The 25,279-nt window shown below is 37.5% G+C and overlaps 1 protein-coding gene across 1 annotated transcript; it reads right to left on the reverse strand.

The window, feature by feature from the left end:
- Window positions 1-822: 822 nt before the first annotated feature.
- Window positions 823-20,102, reverse strand: LOC139739957 (MAM and LDL-receptor class A domain-containing protein 1-like). Its single transcript, XM_071650555.1, has 15 exons — window positions 19,993-20,102; window positions 17,990-18,119; window positions 17,241-17,334; window positions 15,856-15,993; window positions 14,269-14,543; window positions 13,770-13,860; window positions 13,176-13,340; window positions 12,406-12,677; window positions 10,136-10,226; window positions 9,216-9,413; window positions 8,176-8,450; window positions 7,005-7,095; window positions 4,796-4,966; window positions 3,084-3,358; window positions 823-1,086 (listed from the first exon to the last, which is right to left on the reverse strand). The coding sequence occupies exons 1-15, from the start codon at window positions 20,076-20,078 to the stop codon at window positions 823-825; spliced, it is 2,616 nt and encodes an 871-aa protein (XP_071506656.1). The 5' UTR covers window positions 20,079-20,102.
- Window positions 20,103-25,279: the final 5,177 nt, after the last annotated feature.

Genomic DNA, 25,279 nt, shown 5'->3' on the forward strand with positions numbered 1-25,279 from the left:
CTCATACATTTTAAGTGAGGCTGTATACTTTATGGTAATACCACGTAACTGGAGAAAGCGAACCGCCTTCGAATATGATTTTCCAAATACATCACTTTACTCATGTACTTTTTCCAGAAAAAAAAGTAACAACGCTAGTCATTTCAAGAACAACAATCTCAAGTTGCATAGTTTTGCCTGTAAAAATGGCGATACCTCCCCCCCCCAAAAAAAAAAACCCCAAACAAACAGAAAAGAGAGAAAATTTTGAGTTTTACTTTAGAGAAATAACAAGATTTATCCGTAATACATGATATTTCGGACCCACTAAACGTAATGCTTTCAGGACATATTGACCCCCTTAAAAAATCCAACAAAAAATCCAAAAATTATGAAAATCGAGGTATGCAGTTCTGGCAGATCATGGCGGACTATTTGAAACGTTGTCATCATGGTCATTATTTCAGAAGCGAGATAAGTGAATATTTAAAGCAATAGTGAACTTTATTCGACCTAATCGGTTAGTCACAGGGGCCGCGGAATTCGGGAGGGGAAAGGGCGAGGAGCTCAACCTTTTCTTTAAGAAAAATGAATCAAACCACCCTATTGTTTCTTGATCCCTCTGGCCCTTAACCCCACTAAAAAACAAAACAAAACAAAACAAAACAAAAACAAAACAAAAAACAAACAACCTGATTCATCGGGTTTACCTTTTATGCGCAGTCCTGAAATGCTACTGTATGTCTGTTGCAAGTAAATATAATCTCGAAATGAGAAACTTGTTCGAACACATGAACATATCTCCCGCATTTGGCAACCCGAGCAGAAAGTATAAAACATGATCTATCCAGGATATCCGTCATCGACCGCAGCGTACTCACCGCTTATGATCTCGTTGATGGGAGGGTCCTCTGTCGCCAAGGCGTCATACCATCTCCACACCAAGTCGGCACTCTCGTTGTTGTCGTATCCACAGAAATCGAGACCCTGTTCGAAGGTGCAGACGGCCTCGGACGGGAAACCCTCGCAGGGCTGGGGGAGGAACTTTATGTCGTCGATGGCAATGTCACTGAGAAAACCCATGCCAGTTTTGCCAACAAATTTGATCTATGATGCAAACAAGCAAAAAGCAAACAAATAAAAGACATCAAATAAAAATAGAAAGAAAAGAATCCAATTTCTGTCGAGTACAACTTTTTACTTTCCTTTTGTTTCATTTTCTTTTTCGTTTTGTCATTTCTTTTTAAGCAAGGTAAGGGGAAAAAGAGGACAGCTGAGTGTGACAGTGAAAATCATTTAAAAATCGAGTCAAACTCATATAGCGAAGAAAATGCAAATTACAAATTTTAATTATGATACTGCAGTGAACATTGCTTATGCGTTCTTAAATCTAAGCTTGAACTTGTCCATATATAAAATTAATCATTTATAGTACTTATGACGATTAATGATTATAACAATGATAATAACAATGGCAATTACGCTCACACTAATGGTAATGTAAACAGTTCAAAATACTTTGTGCTACTACTGCTATTACTACTTCTTATTCCACTGTTACTACTAATGATAGTAGCACGGTGCACTCCCATTATAACAGAGTCCTCGGGACCGGCACTTTTCTGTCGTTATATCGAAATTTCAGTATAACAAAACAAATGTAGTATAATTACAACGACAACATGCAAACCATGCGTGAATTTTTTGTTTATTGAATACTCATTATAAGATAAAAAGCAATGTTAAACGCTATGCTATTTCATTAATTTCGTTTTAATTTCATATTTAAGATAGAGCATAAAGTTGTCTGTTATACTTTTAATCTAAATTGTTAAAAAAAAAGAAGAAGAACATGAATGAAAAGTGATGGCTTGGGATCTAATTACTCTTCTTTATTCCAAAGGTTCGTTGTTGAAGTTTTTTTTTTTCCCCAAAGATTCACTGCTTTGAAAATTTTAAAAAGTTCATTATTCCGAGGTTTCGTTGATGTGAAAAGTGAAATAAAGTTGATTATTCCGAAGGTTAGGTAATCCATAATTGAAAAGCTTCGCTATGTAGGGATTTCAATGTTCCGAAAACGATATAAGGTTTGTAATTCCACAGGTTTGTTTGCATATCCACTTTTTTTTTCACCTTCAAACTATAAGAAACCTTAAAATTTCATTTTTCTAATTAGCAAACTTCTGACCAACGAAGATTCCTCCTATTCTTTTAATAACGAGCCTTCGCAATAACGAAACTTATTTCTTTTTGATTCCTGAACATTATTATTAACGCACCTTAGGCATACCGCTACTAATGTTAGTCATAACGAACTCTATTTCATTTTCGAATTAACGAACATCAATGTATATATATATATATATGTATGTATATATATATATATATATATATATATATATATACTCAGTATATTATATACGATATTAGTAGGCTTCCGAGTAACGAACCTCGAAATTACAAATCTCATTTCATTCCGGATTAAGATAAAATAATGCAAGTTTTCCTTGGAAACAGTGACTGACACAGGAAAAGGACGCAGAGCGATTTCTATTTAAACACACTGAATATGAAGCATTAGCCCACACAGAGACGTTCTGTAACTGATTTTTCTGCAATGATATGCAATTTTGTGAGCGATAGACACTTCGTTATAACGGAGCGCATACCTTTTTTGTTTTTATTCTATGTCAATGGCGCTTGGAAATGACTTCCCTATAACGAGAATTTTGTTATGACCGTGTTCATTGTAACGGCAGAGCACTGTCATACCTATTATGATGATGGTTATGTTAATGATTATTATAATAATAATGATAATAATCAAAGAAGACATTGACATAAGTTATATTTATAGGTTACAACGAAGAAAATAAATGCTTCTTTCTTATGCAGCGTATTTAGAGGCCTTGTAAATGACCACAAAATACACTCAATATGAATGAACGACACCATACAAGACTGACTTGTAGACAATTAACACTGTTGTCATGGATTTGCCAAGGGATTTTCAAAATGAGAGTGGGTTCGAGGGATGGAGTAAGGGTTCGGGAGGCTGTTATGGAGAAGACCAAGAAAAAAACTAAGAGAGCAAAGGAGTTTACCTGAAAGTCAGCTCCACCAGTTATCTCAGAAGGAATGTTGACGTTAGCAGGAATCCATTCATCACCACGGTTACCGCTGACGCTGAATAGCAAGATTTCGTCTTCTGTTATGAATGACTGAAGTTTCACTGACAGAGCACCCGTGTCGTCCCCATAGGCGTGATAATAGAATCGGATGCATAGGTCGTCAAATTGGCTATTCATCAACGGCGATACTAGGATTGCATCCTTATCAGGGCGTTGTGGGATGGATGACTCAATATACATATAGTGACCTGGAAAGGGCAAGACGTGGGTTACAGATTGAATTATTGCAGGATATTCACCTCCCCGGTACACCGTCATTCGTGCTTGGGCCGCTATATTCGCCCGATTTATGCCCATCGCCACTGGCAACATTCGAAAATCATGAATAACACCGATTAGCGAAATGCGCGTAGAAGCATTGCCAAGTCATGATTATTAGAGGGTAGGTGTATTTACATAGAGATAAAGTTGCACATATGTCATTACAGGGATTTTTTAAAAGAAAAAATGAATCCAAGCCATTCCAGCCTTACCACTCCATGGTATATCCACGCTGCAGGGGCTTCATAACGCTTGCACTCAGGCTTATTGTACACAACTATTATCAGGTGATCATAGTTTTTACCAAGCAGCATGTCGTCATATTGGCCTATATGTAGGCTGTTTTCGCCATCGGATATAGTTCTTGATAAGATAAAGATTACTGCAATGAACCTCGTCATACTAATTCATGCTTACCACTACACTTTTAATGTACTGTGTCCACCTGACTTTGTGTGCTATTATCACATTTTTTAACATTGCTGTCTTTAATGCAAAAAGTAGACTTGACATTAACTATGAAAACAATTTGTGTGTGTACGTGGCTTGGATATTGTAGAATATCACCTCGGTTTATCGTTGATCAAAGTCATAGTCCCCTTTAAATGATATCATTCCCTAGCTGAAATTAGAAATAGACACTACTGGTACAAAATTACCTTTCTTGTATAGATAAATACAAAGAAAAAAAATGGCATCACAACGTTGCCGGTTTTTCTTCGTTGTAATTCAACTGCAACGCGCTGACCATACTTATTTGAATGTCGTGGCATGTTGCTTTACTATTTTAACCTGATCAGAATTTTTGCTCTGCTATGCGTAGTCACAATAAAGGCACCTAATACTATCAAATGCAGACTCTGTCTAAATGCCTAAGCCAACCTAAAAATGCTAATCGCGAAATGTAATGAGAAATTGATACACTGTCAGAACACCTTCTTGAGTTACCACGAGTTGTTACAACAGGTTAAGTGCAGACGTCAGTTTCTTATCGATTACTGAGTAATAAGACAGGTGGAATTTGGGGACCGGTCTGGTAAGTTGCACAAAGTAAATATTGAACTACAGAATGCATTTATGCAGTTCATATCCATGTATCTTAAAGATCTGTGGAAAATATGCATGGACTGCTTTCCTCTTGTCCATTGCACAAAATTGGCCTTTATCTGTTGTGCCATATTGACCATGTTATCTACTTTTCTCATCGACACCCGCCAAAAATTCGAAACAATACGACACAGTGGCAACCATGCACCTAAATATTATATATATACAATAAAGGGGTGAGTGGATAAATTGTTTTAGATCCAGGGAAGAGAGGGAACCAGCTCCTCTGTTAGGTTACTTGGCAACATCATCATCACCTTGTGTTGTACCACGGGTGTGGTCGAACCTTGGTCCCGTGTGGTCCGACGGCGTGCTTCCGGAGTGTCTGACCCAGTCGAAATCATCAGACGGATAGTTGATGTACCCGCATAACGTACCGTCTTGCTCGAAATCACAGTCGACTCCCCACGGAATGGGTTTCTCAGTAGCTGGGAAAATAATGATGTCGACAGTGGTAACGATAGTGGTAGTAATAACAAGAATAATGATAATAATAAAAACTACAGAAGCACTCTGAGAGCGCAGACCTCCTCCAAGCATGCAGCTCATTTCCACCCCCCTGATCCTGTTCTTCCACAGAGATCAGTGATATCCACCCATACGTACTTGCAGCATTGTGTGCTGAAAGCCGCCCGATTTCCTAACATAGAAGCCTTTGTTACGTCATAGACACTCAGCTGCACGGCGCGCCTCGCCCTAGCAGAAACTAGAGCACGCACTTTAGTGCGCGCATGCAAACCTCAAATACGCGCAGCCTGAACTCCCAAGTTCATTGACCCTACCTGCCAAAATGTCAAAAATCCTTCATTATTTCCCTAACAATTCTCGGATCACTACCAAAAGTTAATCGTTTGTTACTTGTGTCATTCTCAACCTTTCCTGCAAGTTTCATCCCAATCCGTTGACTACTTTTTGAGTTATTTTGCACACGGACAAACTAACAAACACACAAACACACAAACCAACGGTAACGAAAACATAACCTCCTCCCTTGGCGGAGGTAATAACAACAATAATGTCGACGATGATTACAATAAACGCAATTGCGTGATAAGAATAACAGAGTCGTGTAAGGAAAGAACATCTGTTTTGTTTTGTTTTGTAATGAAAAATAGACATACGTACGAACATGTACGGGAATATCGAAGTTTCACCTGTATGGGTTTTGGAAACGACCACATAATATGCAAATAAAATGAAGTGACGGAGACATCACCCAACAGCACTTTTGCAGATTCGAGCACAAATGTTTGCTGACAAATCATGATTTCTTTGTTAGAAATGCAGCGTATACGAACCCTTTCCCAAAAATGGTCATTATTGATATGATGTGATATGATGTAGGGACAATGGGTATCTTCTTCAATTTAATTTATTTGTGTAATTTATTTATTCATTCATGTTTTCTAATATATAGGGTAGGCACATTTAGTTTGCTAACTGCTTTGCAACTGCGCCCGCAGTATAATACACCCCCAAATGACAAATGATAATATGATTCACAAAAATGCAAAAACAGAGAAATAAATAAGAGAAATACACTTAACCACATTCATTGCCTGTTACATGTACCTCACAAAATTGGAAAAGGGAGAGTAACACTATGAAGAATGTACGAATGTATGAAGAATGTGACAATAAGAAAATGAAAAATACCAATTGTTGGACTGAAAGAAGAAAAATCAAAGCATGCACATCAATGTTAAACAATTTGTTTGTGATATATTCAGAGACGGAAGTCAGTTGCACTGCAATGGGGAGTCCGAAATGATTGTTTAAAAAAGATAGTGTGCATGTCAATTATGGTGAGACGATTACATCCAGGCATAAAACGTATTATAATTTGTTTTAAAATAAAGAATGATGATAATAATGATATCAATAATGATGTGGTCTCATTTACCCAGTATGGTCCCCTCAGTTTTGGCATTGCTCTCCCAAACAACCCTCCCATTACTATTTTAGCGCTGTCGGTTACCCATTCATCCACCCTGGTCAAGAGGTACAATGTGGGTGAAACATTCTTCTTAAAAGAAGTAATAAAATTCTGTTTACAAATTGAGAACTTCACGCACAAAATGAAAACGCCCAACTATTTTCAATAATAAATCAATTCAAAATCGAAGATATGACTATAAAGTAGAAATACTGCTTGAAGTCACAGGTTTGGATATTAGCCTTTATGTGATTTTGTGATCACCAAGCTATCCATATCTTTCAGTCACATAGTTTGATTCATAGATTGTTAAAGATATCAATAGTAACTTCACAGAGTGTAACATGAGATTAAGAAAAGAATAAACAGGCAATTATTTAAATCAACAAATATAGTCAAGGGAGGAATTTGGCTGTGATCCATAGGGATTAGAACATATTGTACAACATGTACCCTCTCTCACCAGTGAATTTGAAAGGCAATTTTTATTCCATTTGAGCAAAAACTCTCTGAGAGGCCTATTCACGTACCTGTACCACAATTCCCAGATATAATTTTAATGTCGTCTACAGCGATCTCTGAAGAATACCTGGACCGTCCACATATTGCCTCGAACAAGATCTGGCCAAGGAAATCCACAAACATATTTTTTTTTTCAAAAGTGTTCAACTGCATCTGTTCAGAAAGAAAGTACTAGAAACACTCGTGTCTAAGAAATTTGAAGTTGGAATCAAATCGGAGTGAGAAATGTCGAAATTATTACTTTTATTCTTATTGTTATTATATATAATTTGTATTATTATTATAATCATTATCATTTATTGATTATTAATATAATTATCATCATTACTAGTATTACTGTTATCATCATCATTATTATTATCATTAATATTATTATAATCGTTAATGTTATTATCATTATTATCAATGTTATCGTAGTAACTTTTTTTTTTTCAAAACTTGCGTTCATGCGTAAATATTTGCGTGATAACATTGCACTTGGTTGGTAAGGACACTAAGAGTGACCTGGGATGCTGCTATTTTTTTTTACTTTGTACTCTTTTACACTATTAGATTATGAGTTATTGATGCGTTACCTACACTCAGATCATACAACGGACAACAGAAACTGCAGATTGCGATTGATTTTCTATTAAAAAAAACACAATGAATACCAGTGTAGTAGTACATTTACGGATTAAAAACTATTACATTTAGGGTGGATGTTGCACATAGGGTTAACATGGGACTGCATGACATCTAGGGTGGTTATTACATTGTATTTTAAGGTTGACATGTAAGCCTATTACATTTAGGCTTGCCTTTAGTTATTACATTTAGCATTAAAATGTATTACACTTAGGGTTGTCATATCATCTACGGGTAAGGTGTATGATATTTACGGTCGTTATCATATTCGGCACACAGCATTAAAATGTTTTACATTTAGGGCCGTTATCACATTTCAGGATTACGATGTATTACATTTAGGGTGTAAATAATATACGATGTATTACATTTAGTGTTGTCTCCGGTTATTGCATTTAGGGTTAAAATTTATTACATTTAGGATTGACTCAATTATTACATTAAGCTTTAAAATGTATTCTAATCATTTAGGTTACTTATTACATCTAGGGTTAAGGTGTATTACATTTAGAGTTACTATTACATTTAGGGGTGATTCCCCTGTTTGATTACCTCGAACGATTCTGAGGAAGGTGGTAGATCCATTTGAATTTCGAACCACATCTTTCCCTTGTCTCCGTACGCAAAAGTGATTGGATCCATCCTGCGGGTGCCGCCCCATGGACGAGTGTAGATGCTTAGGAAATCCACAGCGTAACCGTACATGTACGCATAGAACGACAGGCAGCGGGTTTGGCCTGATGCCGCGAGAAGCGGGGATATCATGATGGCGTTGTCGCCTAAAGTTGCTCCATTTATGGGCCTGGGATCAAAACTCAGGTAGTACCCTTCAGAATAGACAACATAAAGATTTAACAACAATAACCACAACAACAATAACAACAACAAGTTTCTTCCCTGATTGGTCGAGATATCTTGCTATGTTCCCTCAGGATGAAACAGTCTTTCATCATTTCGTTATGGCTGTAAAAAGTTCCGATCATCCTATTATTAAGAAAGGATTACTGAATCTGGGGTGTTACATTCAGTTATGCCATTCTCGCGTATAATAATGTATATCATCAAGAAGTTTAGGTTAACAGTTATACTCTCAGTATTCCCAGCCAATAGTTCCTTAGCCTTGGTTGTGCCCCTTTCCTTCTTCCCTTGCTATTGTCTCTTCTGTGCTGACTTCATTTGCTAGCCGTTCAAAAAAAAAAAAAAAAGGTTTCGTGTAGTTAAGGGGAGGAGAGTGAAAAGAAAGGAGAATGCAAGAACTAAAAGAAGGAAAATGGAGGGCTAGTTTTCTTGTGTCTGATTCCACGTACGAACTTATTCTTGCATTCTTTCCTCATGAGAGGAAGGCATGGCATGAAACATTGAAATTGTTAGCCCGAGAAACTGAGCCTTCTCGAAGAGTAAAACGACGTCCCAAACCTAACTAAATTGTATTGGTAATAATTATGCACTCTTTGCATTGTCACCCGCTATTACTGTAACTGTTAGCTGAACAGTTTTGTTCTCCCTTTGTACAATGCATCGTATCTTTTCTTCCTAACACGACCCAACTTGACTATACGTGCTGTAATAAATCAAGAGATAGCTCGTCTTGCCTGTAGCAGTCCCCAACGTGTGGTCGGTTCCAGGTCCCGTGTAGGTTGAGGTGCTCGACCCTCTACCCTTGGCTCTGGACCAGTCCATATCATCATTATCTTTCATGTTTATGTAGCCACAATAGTCCATCTCAAAGTCACAGGAAATGTCGTTGACTGCGGGAGGCTTGGTAGTCGGAGGGGGCGCTGTTGTAACAACTGCAAGGATGACAACGGTGAGTATGTTTAAACATCTTTCTGTGTTTAATGATAAATGGTTTGTGATTAAGAAGTGGAGATGGAAGCTTAAAAGTGTTTTATGCTCCCAAAATATCGATATATCATTGATTTACATATTCCTTAGTAATAATGCTAATAATGCATGTGACTGTAAGTGCAACTTGAATACAGAAATAATTTCATTCCACAAAAATCTCCAGTTGTATTTATACGCAATATCAAGAATATGCTTTGGTCAGTGCTCTGTAGGAATTACGGATTTCATTCTTTACAAAGTCATTTATCATTGCTTATTCGCACGTATATAATTCATCAGTTACAGTGGAAAGCATTATTTTCATGCTCATATTAAGTAGCAGAGGGAAATGAATATCATGTAGTTATATTCAAACCTGCGAGGGGAACCTCTTTGCTCGAGTTGTCACACTCCAAAATATGTTATTTGTTACGTTTTTCAAGCCTTCCTTCAAATCCCCTTTCAATGTACGTTATCTTTACAGATGCCTTAGGTCGTTATTCCGTGAAGGGAATACCAATACTTTTCCAGGGCTACAAGCCCATTGACATGGCAAGTTCAGAAGAGTTTGCGTCTAATTCTCTTCATTAACACCACTTCTACATCCCTTCAAAAGCAATTTATGCAGCTATATCTATACATAAACTGCGCATGAGTAGGAAAACCTGTAACCTTGTCAACTTACAGGGTGGGCAGTCTTGACCCTCATACAACATGACGTCATCGATTGCGATATCGTCTCTGTTTTTGTCTCCTGGTGACGCTTCGAAAACAATCTAAAACGGTGGGACGAAAACAAAAGAATGTTATGATTATCATGGTATCGTAAACGAGCGAATAAAGCTTATAGTAAGCATTTCGTTATCAAAGCATCCAGCTTTATTCTTTCACGAGTAATTTGAATGATAAGTAATTGAATAGATTAGAAAGTAATTTGATATATGATATTCATAACAATTACATCTATGAACAAATAGACAAATGAATATCTAAAAAAAATGTATATATATAATGTATATGTATATATATATATATATATATATACATATATATCAAGAGCTACAGGTTAAAAAAATAAAGATGAAGCTGGTATCTACGGTGCCTATTTACAGGATAAAGACAAAAATGGATAAATAGATAGTAAAGAGGTCATGAAACAAATATCTACACTTCTGATACATATACATACATACGTACATACGTAATATGATAAGTATAATGAACAGTGACAGTAATGGTTACCATTAACAGAAAAAAAAAATTATGATGAAATAATGATCATGCCGGCAGTCATGATGTCAAAGATATCAAAGACGATAATTCAGAGCAGAAAAAAGACAAAGTCAACTTCGTAAACGTAGGCCAGCCTGGCCTGAAACTTTGTGCTTACTAACTCCTGTCTTGTATACTGGTTCACAATAAAGACCTTTACTACATTGCATTTGGAGCAACCGTAAATAAGTCTCGTACTAGAGCCTGCTGCAGCCGTCATATTTGAGATTCACAGAGTCCATTAAGCAATACAACTGTGTGTGTATGTATGTATGTATGTATCTATCTATCTATCAATCTATCTATCTATGTATTGTTTCTTGTTATTTAACGGATATTGTCCATGCAGCAATATTGATATTGACAGCTTATCCTAAGCTCGTATATTTTTACCCTTTAAGTACTGTATTGTCTAAAAAGGATCGAGTGAAAATGTTCACGCTTGAAGCAGTGAATAACAGAAAACAGTGACTTTAGAGTGAAATTGGAGCGAATTCTGAGTGAAAATGTTCATTTTCACTCGTTTTCGAGTGACCTCAGGGATCACTCCAAAATCTTCGAGTGATCCCCTGAGGTCACTCCAAATGAGTGAAAATGAGCAGTTTCACTTAAAATTCACTCCAAGTTCACTCTAAATTCACTTTTTTTTTTGTATTCACTCTTTCAAGAGTGAATATTTTCACTCGATTTTTTAGAGAGTATGCTTCTATCACAACAGCTAACAAATGCTTTTATTCAATGTAGATACATTTTTGGTGGATACGCAATGTGATTGTTTAGCGAGGGATCCACGCTGTGCATTTTAGTTGATCACCCTCTTCCATCACTCAATTTACTTCTTCATGTCATTCCTGCAAAGTATTGTTTTATACTATTATGCGTTCTTTTGCACATACATTAAATACTATTCTTTATAGTGCGTATACTTCTTTACTTTTTGCTTGTATACTTTTTGTTATGTGTCGTCTTTTGTTTGATGGAAATTAAGAAATTGATATCAATTAAACTGAATTAAAAACACACTCTCGATGAGGGTACTTTAGGGGTAATTTGTTGGAGATTATACAACCCGGAATGCGTTGATTTCTTCTGGCATTTTCAAAACATCTATTGCAAATTACATGTATAACCGGGGGCGGGGGGGGGGGGGGGCAGGAATACAAACAATCCCAACCAGATACTTAATAATGCAATTTGCATGAGTACTCAGTAATAATTATCTCACAACAAAACTATTCACTTTGTGAATAGTGGTTATTTGGATCACACATACCATGTGGTGTATAAGAGTGAGTTTTATGGCAGGAAAAGCAGTGCCACAGCTACTTTGTTTTTCTCTACTGCAACTCTATAACTGTTTTTACTACAATTATAACAAAAGCTACCGGTATTTCTAACATACCAACTTCTACGCACAACTCAACGTCTGAAAGTACTACAGACTGCTACTTGCGAACATAGTCAAACAGTCGTTTTAGAAGTAGTGACCGAAGTATGTAGTCAATCAGTAATTCGATACCGACAATAAATTTCTTTTGTTGTGGTTTAATGAACACAAAGGAAACTGAAGTAAAGACGTACCCTTTACCACGCTTACTCAAATTCATGTCAATGTAGTTGACCATGTCTATTTCCCTCTAACTTTAGAGCTTTGGAATAATCCAGCCCTCTAAACTTTCGTACCCTGACGTTGCCACTGTTTGCCGGAATTTTGAAGTTGGTGTAATGCCAGTAGTTCCCCTGGTCCGACGACTTCGTCCAGACCCGGTTGTTCCCCGGCGGTGTCCCACCATCGGGCATGATGTAGACGTTCATTGTCTCGATATCGTCACCAAACATGTGGTACCAAAATACAACGCACGATGACCTTGCGTTTGATTTTGCCACCGGAGAAATCAGACGAGCCTTGTCGGCCGAGTTTAGGGAATACGTGCTGGTAATGAAGACGAAGAACCCTGGTAAGAGACACAAACGAAAATGGTAAATTTAAAGCAGTCATCGCAGCCTCTGTAGGCATGCACAATTGACTCTCTTCAAAATGATATTGATGTCATTAAAACATTTTGAAGACTTTGCAAACACATACACACACAGACACAGACACATGCACACATAATATAATATGTTTATTTATATATGTATATATATTCGTGTGTTCGCAAGGTTGATAAATGAACAACGATCAATTAAATCAATAAATGTATTTGTATACATTCATAACTTTCAAATTACTCCGTCTTATCCAGAATAAACGTTGTAAAAACTTTTGAATAAAAACTATACCACCCCTTGAAGTAATTTGTGTTATTCCCTTTGTTTTCATACCTCAATTATTGTCAGTAATATTACGAAGTTATACGTCAAATCGATTGAATTCAGATGTTCTCCTTTTGACAGGGTCTCTGTGGATTTCACTTGCTTATCTTGAGGTGGGTTGGCGACCTTTGCCTTACCCAACTCATCCCCCCTCGTATGGTCGACGGATGGACCGGTGAAACCATCCTTGGTTCCTCGATTCCTCCAAGACCAGTTGAAATCATCCGTTTTATCCTGCTCGTAGTGGCAGAGAGTTGCCTGCTCGAAGTCGCATGATACACTCGTGACGTCATCCACGATGTCTTGCAAAAGCGTTGAGAAAAACAAAATAACAACAACATGATAATGTGCATTCAATATGATGATTGACACACATTTTAGAGAACACACACAATCTGCAACGTGCACACGTTGACTAAGCGGTTTGACTAATAGGTTTAATAGCCAGGAACCATCCTTTATTAAGGGTATTAAGGAAGACGGACATTGACCTTAACATTTCTTTTCCCAAAGTACAAGAACTGGCAACTCATTCATGGATGCTTATGTATAGGACTAATAATAAAGTTAATATTGGAAGCATGATATCAAATTAGATCTGTCATTATCTCATTTCATAATCATATGTTTTTCAAAGGGAAAAGAACCAAAATTAACTCTGTGTTCAAAATTGGCTTCGCAAGTCTGAAACACCGTGGTAACAAAAATACATAGGGACTCTCATTGCTTACGATGTCCGGGGCAGCCGTAGCTGGTAATCACGATGTCATCCAACGCGATGTCACTGGTATAACTCCGTCCCCTAATCGCCTCGAAATACAGCTGTGAGTTTAAACACACACACACACACAGAGACACACAATTGAATATAAGAAATATAAAAATCACATGAACACAGCATTGAGTAATAGGTTTAAAGTGTATCCAGTACGATGTACTTGCTGCAGATAACATCATGGCTATAGTGAGTACCATTTTCTTCGATTGTGTTACGTGCTAGGCCTTGGTCTTTAAGCTTGCAGGTCAAACATGTTGTTGCGCTTTTCTTCTGGATGGGGAGGGGTGGGATTAGACGTAAAGGGAAAAGAAAAAAAAAACTTATCTAGGACAGGTTTCAAGACATATTTGAATGAAGATACACAGTAGTATCGGCAGGATTTTCTCCCGTCCCTTCCCCCTTTCTTTTCCATCAACTCGTCAGCCTATGTCAATTATCATAAGAATATTCACGTTAAAATCCCTCGGTGTCTTTATCTCTGCTTCGGCGCCCCTCCAGATATCCCCTCTGTTTCCGCTGATCCACCAAATGGGATCGCCCAGTTGCGTGGAGCTGTCGTTGCGCAGGTAGACGCTCAACTCGCCTACAGTCTCGCCGTACATGTGATAGTAGAAGACCACGCAGAAGGTTTCCTTGTCGTTGCCTTGGACACCGCGAAAGAGCGGAGTAATGATGCGCGCCTTTTTATTGGCTGTTAGCCCAGACGCTTCGATGTAAACGTAATAGCCTGCAACGATTCAATATTGTCTTTAGAATCTATCGTATCATTACAAAGGTGTTTATGCATTATGTCATTATGTTCATGGTAGTGAGCCGGTAAGTGTTAACCGATGGGATAAATTCATACAGAACTGCACACTGAAAAAAAGAGTGTCCACTCCAACGTTACTGGTATTATCCCATGTTACCAGACCGTAACTGTGATTAGGAAATACATTTGCAGGAAATATTGCGAAAGTAAATAATCTTCAAGTTCATTTACATCACATTTGTAAACAAGAATTATTATTATTATTATTATTATTATATTCCACATACTAAGAATCTTGCCATAGGATTTGCCAAGAGCTGATCATGTGATAACGCGTAGTTTTGCCCATCACATCACCTGACAAGAAAAGTTCGTTACACTCTATGATGATAGTCATTTTGTTTCGCTGGTCTCTTAGTCCACACAGTCCTAACGACATGTGGTATAACTTACAATTTTGAGTACGCGCGAAATGAAAGTGCGTTGCACTGTGGTCTATCATTTGACCTGGGTCAAGTGATAGACTACAGTGCATTCTATTTCGGTGCCATCCCGCACGCGCGGGGCGCGGAGCAAATTTGTTGTTTTGTCATCTACGCGCATACGTTACAAAGTAAACTACGTACCATAAGCCCTGACGATACCCTAAGACAAACGGTTTCAGATGTGGAATAAAATGGGAATATCTAGGACCCTGGATGTGGAATATAAAGCAAATAATCAACTTTTAGTTTCAGGCAATAAGACAAACTATCACTTCCTCGGCGATCTGAATGTGTACGCTATCTTTCCTCAGCTGCGCTTCGGAAAGATAGCTACATCCAGATCGCCTCGGAAGTGATAGTTTGTCCCATCACCTTCACCAACGTTGATTATTTGCTTATCATTATTATCAATCTTGATATTATTAATATTATTGTTGTTATTATCATTATTATTATTATTATTATTATTATCATTATTATTAGGCCTATTTTGCATTTAGAACCAATAGTGAGTCTACCTCGGAGACCATGTTTATGCCAACGTTTGCTTGTTTGTGTTAAAGCAAAACTACTTTCAAAGTCCATGAAGTTCCGTCAAGGTAAAAGCACCAGGACTGGATGATGATACAGACACAACCAACTTTTCATGACTTTAGAAGCAATATGAATGTGCAGGGGTTTTTATTTCATTATATGTATAATCATTGAAATAAATTACATAATATGTATATAAGATATAACATCCAGGCGATTGCTTTTGCCTTAGCATTCGTGCACATTTAAAAATTCTCAGAAATATTCACCTTTTCCGCTGGTGTGATCAGAGCTGGGACCAGTGTCCGTCGAGCTTGTCGAACCTTTCTTTCGGACGAAGTTAAAGTTGTCCGTGGTATCCTGTTTTATACCGCACCAGCCGCTGTCAAAGTCGCATTGGAAGGACTCTGAAACGAAAAGTTGTAGAAGACTGGGCGTTGTGATGTGAGATGTCGGTAATATGATAAAAGTGATGATGACAGCGTTGAACAATGACGATGATGATGATGATAGTAGTAGTAGTAGTGATATTGATAACAACAACAACAACAACAACAACAACAACAATAGTAATGATAATAATGATGATAATAATAATAGTAATAATAATAATAACAATAATGATAATAATAATAATAATAATAATAACAATAATGATAATAATAACAATAATAATAATAATAATAATAATAATAATGATAATAATAATACTATACTAATGATACTGGTAATAATAAAAATGATAATAACAATAATAAAGTCTTTGAAGTGACCGAGTAGAATACCCAAAGAGCTCATAGAGACATCAATCCATTCAAACGTTCCATTCAAACTAGTGTTTTCTGGCACATCCTGAAAGACGTACTGGAAATATGAATTAGTTTGGATTTTTTTGTTAGGAAAAGTTCATTCCAGACACACGCTTGTACCTCTCCGTGAGATATCCTTTCTCTATATTCAAATGTATAATGGCGAGGGTTTTTGCCATGCATTAGCGACGTTCGAGAGAGCGAAGCAACGAAGCGAAGGTGAATGTCGAAGAGGGATGCCCCCACCCCCTTCCACGGCAAGGAGCTGTATACCATTATATTTCCGTTCTGTAGATCGACAAAATGTAATATTTGGGCTAATTCTCCTAGAGAGATATGGTGACAAAATATCACCTTCTGTGGTTCGGAATTCGTGTTTTTTGTTTGTTTTCATTTTTAGGGGCAGAGGTTATTATGTTTGAGAACAAAAGTTTGAGAAGCATGTGAGCGTGGGAAAGATTTATGGAACTCTAGACTTGGTAGATCTGTCATTAATATTTTTACTAAAGTAATTATAATACGCTTTCCCCTGTTGGATTAGGGCAGCAAACTTCATCACTGAAGCAACATTATGCCATTGATTATACCACTGACGACATGATTATGTTACCAGCAAATATCAGCAATTGTTGCATTGCAACTGCCATGATTACGATCTCAGTCAAAGTCTATTATGCTGACGACGCCGTCAAAAGCTCAAACAATGGAAAAAACAGCCTTGAAAATGAAGGTAACAATGGTGTCATTATCCATGTCATCAGTAGTTTGCTGAATTATCACAGATTTTATATTCTAAATTGATGGAGTTATATCACAGTATTTGCAGCAGATGTTTAACAACCTACCAAGAGGACAATCGCCGTTTGCGTTAATGACCTCAATGTCATCAATGGCAATGTCGGATCGTACGCCCGATCCGATCTCCGCCTCGAAGACGACCTGTATGCACAGGAAAAAACAACAACATCAACAAGCAATAAGGTGATATTTGAGTCAAATATATTGACATTTTACAATAACACATATATCACTACTACTGCTACTAGTATACTACTACTACTACTACTACTACTACTATTACAATAACTACAACTACTACTACTATATACAATTATTGCCACCACTCGTAATCATTACCGTTATCATTTTTGTTACTTTAAGAAAATCATAATTGTTATCATTATATAGATTTCTTTAAATTATTGGTATTATTTCTATAATCCCTTTTATCATTATAATCATTATGACCACATCTCGTAGTTCTACTCCTATACAGCTATCAACGCTTACAAGAATACTCCTATACCTGTCATGCCTGTACACTCCACTTCAAATGGGGAGGTGGTGCCGCTTTAAAGACTTGCATACATATTCGCAAACATACATGTCCATAATCATCATTATCTCACAGACACATATACACGCACACGCATATACACACATCCACACATAAATTGTACACATACACACACACCCCCGCGCGCACTAGCGACAGGAACGAAACTAAACAGGTCGCCAGTTACAACGTTACTATTCACAGCCAAAGATCATCCACATTAAAACTCAAATGCTGTCTCCGTGATGAATTTATTACCTCGGCGAATTGATCAGAACTCATCTTCGGAACCGTAGCAACTCCTCGGTACCACTGTTTGCCCTGTTCCCCCGATCTCTCCCACAAGGGGCTACCGAGCGTTGACGATGTGTTTGCCCTGGCATACACTCTGTAGTTGACGAACAGGAACACGAACGAATATCCATGGAAAACATAAATGGTGTTGTCAAGGGTGGTAAAGGAAAGGCATTGGGCTTACTATATAACTTTCTCCTTCTCGCCATCAAGTCGTTTTGGGGGAATATACGACAAACACAGCTGCCAGCGTAAAGAAATCGTTTATAAGCTACAACAGAACTCTTCACCAAGTCTTATATTTTGTCAAGAGCGTAATGATCATTTTTGTTTTTGTATACTTTAACTTGACTTCGACTGAACGAGAAGTGTGTTATATCGTGATCAATTCAGGGGATGTTATAATCATTCATGATGTGAAATACGACTGCAAAGAGAAGAACACTAAAAGTACTAGTAGACAGGGTAAAATAGCATTATTGTACTCAGTATGATATACTCGAGGGGCTGTCTATTCTTGAGGTTCCTAGTTAAAGTCCTCTAGCTGCAACCTCTGGTTGTGCCCCTAAGCAAAGTGCTTAATATTCCATGCCTAGGCTTTCGGAAGGAAGTTTCAAGCGGTCTCGTCGGTCCCGTGGTCGACGCTTGCTGACAAGCATTCATGACTTCGTTTAACAGCAGCAGGACATACAAGTCAATTCAGTCAATCAAATGCAAATACAACAACGAACGACGTCGGACTATTGTTGACTGTAAGGAATTGTCGCTGGCTCTTTTCAAAATATATCAGTTTGTTGTTGCTGTTATCATTTTTTTCTTTCAGTGTTAAAACAAAAATCGTTAGATACAAATAGGCCAACACGTAAGATAAAATTTCATGCGAAAACAAATCACGTCAGGTAGACCATCACCGGAAGTGAAAATGCCTATTACTTCCGGGTCTTTTGTCAAAATAGATAGTGAAGTGGAAAGAAATTGAAATTGCAGCACATAGGTCTATACGACATTGTGATTACATTAAATTAGAAGAAAAAAAATGTCAGTATAGCTAGGCTAACAGCAATGGCAAATATAAATGAAGGGAGGCGTTAGGGTTCTGTTCAACTTATTCAAAGGGACCCCAAAAAGGGATAGCTGACGTAAATCATCAAATATGCCATTATGTGATGATGCAGCTCTGTATATATGGATTTAGAGATGATTGTAAAATGCCCTCCCCTTATGCTTATATATATATATATATATATATATATATATATATATGTATATATGTATATATATATACATATATATACATATATATATATGTATATATATATACATATACATATATGTATATACATATATATATATATATATACATATATATAATTATATATATACACATATATATTTATAGATAAATACATACATACATACATACATACATATAAGGCATATTTCCAGGGAGGGGGGACAGAAACCCCACTGGCATTGTTTTTTATTTGGTTTCCAAAGTTGTCATGCTTGAAGTCTGAACAGAAACTCAAGAAGTATTGTGAAAATAATTGGAAATGACTGCACTTATTTGTCCTAAATATTTACATTATATAACGTGAACACAAATAGAAAATAAAGTGACACACAAATTGATATCAGAAATAGTTGGAAAGTAAAAAGAAAAAAAAATCCGAACCTTGATTTGTAACTACATTTGACGAATTCCTTGATACTTTATAGATAATCACGATTAGCTTCCTAGAATCTGAGAGTGTAGATCATTGTAGATCGACATCATTAGCACATCTCGACTAGGATAGTGGCTACAATATTGTGATGAGTATTAAGTCTGATAAGAGTGCGCATTATATGGTGTAAATGTTTAAACATACACGCTTGTGTGTGTGCATGCAAGTGTGTAAACTTTTCAAGTTAACTAATAGAATTTAGTGGAATTCGAAATTGACTTTTTTTCGCCTATTTAATACCTTATAGATCCCATGTGTTCGCCCAACATGAAGTAGTAGAACTGAACACACTGCGCCTTGGAGGCGGACTCAGCTGGGCTAATCATTCGCGCCTTGTGGCCATTCTGCTGGGGAAGTGAAGCTTCGGCGTACATGTAGAATCCTGCAGTGGTCAAAGGAAAAACAGACTTTCTTTTTCAGTACAGTTATAGAGGATTTAAGTTTTGTTTGATCTTTGTTATCTTTAAGCATGAGTAGCACAAACATTTTTTTCATACATATGGGAAAATATTATCCCAAAACGCTTGCATGTCGAACATGTCAAGGAAAAAGTCTATGCGAATTTGATACACCATTACTCGCACAGTAATCGCCATCACTGTAGGTAATGCTTGATCTTGGTAGAAGTCTTCTAGAACAAAATAATATAGGCAATAGAGATACTAGAGATACTATCTAGGCGTCTTAACGCAATGTCTACACATAAATCTTGTACTTTGTACATCCGTGAAGTCTGTTTCTGATGGCACTTTCAGGCACATCTCTACAAGTGCATGACGTTGAGTTGAACGTGCCATTACGCACACACATGATAATATACATGTGAACATAATGTAAACACAAGTATAATCATGCATGTTTGTGTGTGTGCATGCTTGTGCGTGCGTGCGTGCGTGCGTGCTGCTTGTGTTTAAAGCGATTTGAACTTCTCATGTAGGCCCTAACGTCGTACAGAGTTACATGGCTAAAAATCCCTGATTACGGACACAAATCTAAAATGTCTTTTAAGTCTATTTATATTTTGAAAATGGCAGACGCAAAGGAGGATGACAGATCTTTTTGATTCCCATGAGTTTAAAAGCACATTCATAGCACATTCGAGAGCGTGCACTTTTTCAGATTCTAACCACATCCATCTTAACATCTCAAACCAATCTTCCTCTAGGGGCCTATGCTGTGATTCCGCAAGAGTGTGAATCCATAAATAGTGGAGGAAAGTCAAAAGAACCGTAGTAATTGAATGCATCGCTACTGTCCTGGGTTTATTAGATATCTAATTCTTGCTTGTGAAAAAAAAAATCCGAAAGACAAACAGTGTCTTACCGATTTTTTATAGAAAACTTCGGGCTGAGCCTTCCATATTTCTTGTTTTAATGAGGAAAAAATAACAACCGAGCAATATTATATCATCTCGCCCATGGCCTTACGAATGTATATACGTTAAAAGACTTTCATTCCATATGATCAAATCTATTACTATAGTTTCTTAAAATTTCAGTTGTTCATAACTTTTACGATTTCAAATCTTATATAACAAAAACAAAAATTTGCAAATAACCTAACTTCACGCAACGATAGACATATTTGACATTACAATACATCAGAGAGTTTTGAATATGGCTCTCCACTCATTTATTCCGCAAGCGTTATTGGAAATAAGATGACGTTTGAGTACAGAGACGATATGATTGTTAGAACGCCTAACGTAGAAAAAAGGAAGAAACTTATCAAAGGCGAGCTCTAACTATATACGAATATATAATATATACTTTTTCATCTACAAAATTACTTTAATATTGCACATGGTATTTTAAACTCAAAAGTTCATGAAATAAATCTTACAAGAATTTCACTTTCTGTTAACTTGAAACCACAACTAGCCGTTTATGTAGGACACAAGGTGACTAAAATGAAGAATAGACGGTGGCCACTAACTAGAATCATATTAGCGTCTGTTAGTAATACCAAATGAACTTCAGGTCATGTGCATACCCCGTTTGAAAGATCGTAACAAAATTAAATATGAAATTGATTAGCGGAAGAAATAGTAATCCCTGCGCGTAATATATTTGTTGCTTCCATTTTGCCAGTATTAGCCAGTCTCCTTGGCCATTCACATTACAAATACGCTGAAAATGGAAATATTTCACATTATTATCATTGCATTAGCATGTGATTGCTTACTAATGTCTATACGTGGTCCTGATTATAGGCATGTGGGCCCCATTATCTACAAAGGCGTTTGAATTAGGGCCATTGTTTTTCCTAAAGGATTAATCTTAATTGTATGACATGATACATGTTCTCACTGAAAGAAAAGAAAAAATACTCCAGACATTGAGAGTGTAATTTTCAAAAGTTTCGTGTTTTATGGACTAGATGTGAGACGGTTTAGGTTTTATGAGAGCAATTCGGGGTCAATACTTTGAATTTTCCATGCCATCAACGTTGTTATCTTGGGGTTGGTTTCATGTGCCTTTTTTAGCATTAAAAGGATTGAACAATGATCTGTCGACGGATTTCGTGTTTCAAGTTACAAAGTAACTGCCTTAGTTCGATTTCATAGAAACTTTGCCAAGTATTCAATGTTTTTCTATTTCTTTATGATGAATAATAATCATTATTTATGTTGGAGTGATAAGTAATAATGTGAGAAATAAATCGAGTGAGAATTGGCGAGAAATAATCAAGTAGTCAAGAGGACTGAGTTTGTATTGTTGCCTTACATATGTTTTCCTTAAGATGTTGACCGTGCAAACGCCTTTTATTTCTCTTTTCTTAGTGTAGTGATCTTTCAACAACAAAAAAAGAATGTATAAGTCATGAAATCAGCCACTTGTTTTACAATAAGAGTACGCTTATTACGATACCGTGCAACCCACAGAACTCGATGAGTGTGATAGCCTTTTGTCAAGGCCCTCTCGCTGTATACGGACGAGCGAAGCGAGTCCAGCCGAGCGCGCAGCCCCACTTGCGCGACCCCATTTGGCTGGGCTCTCTTCACCTTCCTCTTCACCATACAGCGAGAGGGCCTTGTCAAAAGCTATGAGTGTGACGACTTTATACATAGGTAACCGTACACAGCCCTATACACGCCGGCCGGTGGCCGGTGGGAGATCGTCCAGTTGCCAAAAGGGCATCGCTCGGTGACTGATCAGTCTCTGCGCGAAAAAGATATCCATATTTCGCCTTTTTTTTTAAACCTAAAATCGACCGGTGAAGAACGGGAAATCGACAGGCCATCCGCTCGGGCATCGCTTGGGTTTTATAGCCTGCTTGACATCCCTATAAAATGCTGGGTATTGGCAAAATTTCAGCGGCGACCGAGCAGGCTGCAAATCGGTCGGTCGCCGCTCTGAGTTGCGACCATAGCCTAATACATATTGACCGATTCTGTGACGCGCTATGTGTATTTTTGGCATGGGCAGCGCCATACTGGGTGTATCATCCGACCCCCCCCCCCCCCCTCCGCACTCCCCCACCCCTCTCCCTACATTAGCACGCGCGCAGAATGAAAAACTGCTTTAGCCAATGGGCGTCTCGTACTGAGTGTGCTTGCTAGTGCGCGAACCTTTGTTACAAGTGCGTGATAAACATGTTGCCCGGGGGTGGGGGAGAGCAGGGGGGTCGGCTGATACACACCGATACACCCACTATGGCTGCGCCCTGTGCCGTAAAATGTCTGCTGCCCTCAACGAACCCGAATCGGTCAATAGGGAGAGTTCATAGGATTTGATTGGCCCAGCGCTGGTCACCTGACTTTATATAGCGCACGTCACCTGACTTAGCGCTGGTCACATGACGCCTCCAGAGACAATTCACCCCGCGAGCGTCTTCACAGACACCTTCGCGGGGTAGCCTCCGGCGGTTCGCTGGAGGCTATCTCAGGGTCAGATTTCTCTGGAGGCTTTCCGGAGGCTGTCCACTGTGTTACTTCTTAACAGACACAACATACATAATCTTCGCCGGAGGCTACCCCGAGGATACCCTGCGTTTTGTGGCCTTTTAAGACGAGGGTATTGACAGTAGTTTCCCGCAGTATTAAAGCGTGCAAACCATGTAGAAACACTGCATGCATACTTAGCGTATTGCATGCCACTTGGATGCCAATATGTGCGCAAAAGATGCTAATTCTTGTAGCCTCTTTTTGCTGAGTATACCGTCAAGCTGTACCGTAGGCCCTATAAGTCATGCAATCATGAGACTCTTCCACAAGCCGCTATGCACCGCAAATAAACATTAATTTTAAGCCCCATAATGTCAAAAGAAGAAGGTAGTACCGTCACTGGGGAATGGATCAAGTTAAATGTCTTTCATTTTGATATAAAGGTGCATTATTATACAATACCTGATTCTTCCATCTCATATCTTAATACGGAAGACATTAGGATGAGAAGACCATGATGAATGTTGTTAACTATTGATATTATACTATTGATAGATAATCATATGGACTAAAAACCTCTCTCAGAACATATTTCGAATACATCAATTTTGCTTTCAATACCAAAGATAGTGTAATAGTAACTTGAAATATAATCGTAAGCGTTTATTGGAAACGATGACAAAAACAAAAGTGTGGAATGGATTTTTATGTTGAAGGCATATCGATTGTTCGGCAATAAACACATGGATCACGGAGCACTGGAAACCGTGCCTTTCGCGTTCGTTCCATGGACAAAGGCTATGGAACGAATACCGTACTGGGGCTTTCTGTAGCTCAGTTGGTATAGAGTACCGGTCTATCAATGCTAGAAGGACTTGGGGTTCGAATCCAGATGGAAACCCATTCTTTTTGCCCAAAGTTTTCATTGTTTATCATCAACTTTTGCTTCTAGTCAGTTTCCCCTTTGTTTTCATTGCGCTTTGAGTAGTTTGTAACTGGACATAGCGCTTTATAAGAAATTACTTATATATATATTATATGAACACACACACACACACACACACACACACACACACACACATATATATATATATATATATATATATATATATATATATATATATATATATATATATATATATATATATATATATATATATTGCAACAAGGAAGGAAAAACTGACCAGAAACAATTGTAATAATAAATAGCGAAAACTTTGCTTTGCTCAAAGTTTTCGCTATATATATATATATATATATATATATACATACATCCATCCATAAATATATATATATATATAATTTTACACATACATAATTATAGTATTAAATATGTGATTGAAGTAGAAATGACGTGGAATACTGCATGCAGTCACGCCTTTTCTGCAGAGGAAGTCAACTTTTGAAACAGTAGGCCTACCGGCGGCATAGAAACATGAACAACATGACATCTTCTTAATAATTCTTGTTTAGAAATAAATCGACTCATTCAACCTCTTAATTCGTCCCAACAGCGAAAAAAAAAATGAATGACAAGATATAAACGCATTGTTTTTGCTACTAAAACTAAGGAAAAACAACGTTTCTCGACACCAAAGAGATTTTTTCCCACATATTTAAATGCATAAGAAGGAGGTAATT

This window comes from Diadema antillarum, unplaced genomic scaffold (assembly GCF_040938485.1).
Source record: "Diadema antillarum isolate AM-2024a unplaced genomic scaffold, OU_Dant_1.0 seq00000822_RagTag, whole genome shotgun sequence".
NCBI lineage: Eukaryota > Metazoa > Echinodermata > Echinoidea > Diadematoida > Diadematidae > Diadema > Diadema antillarum.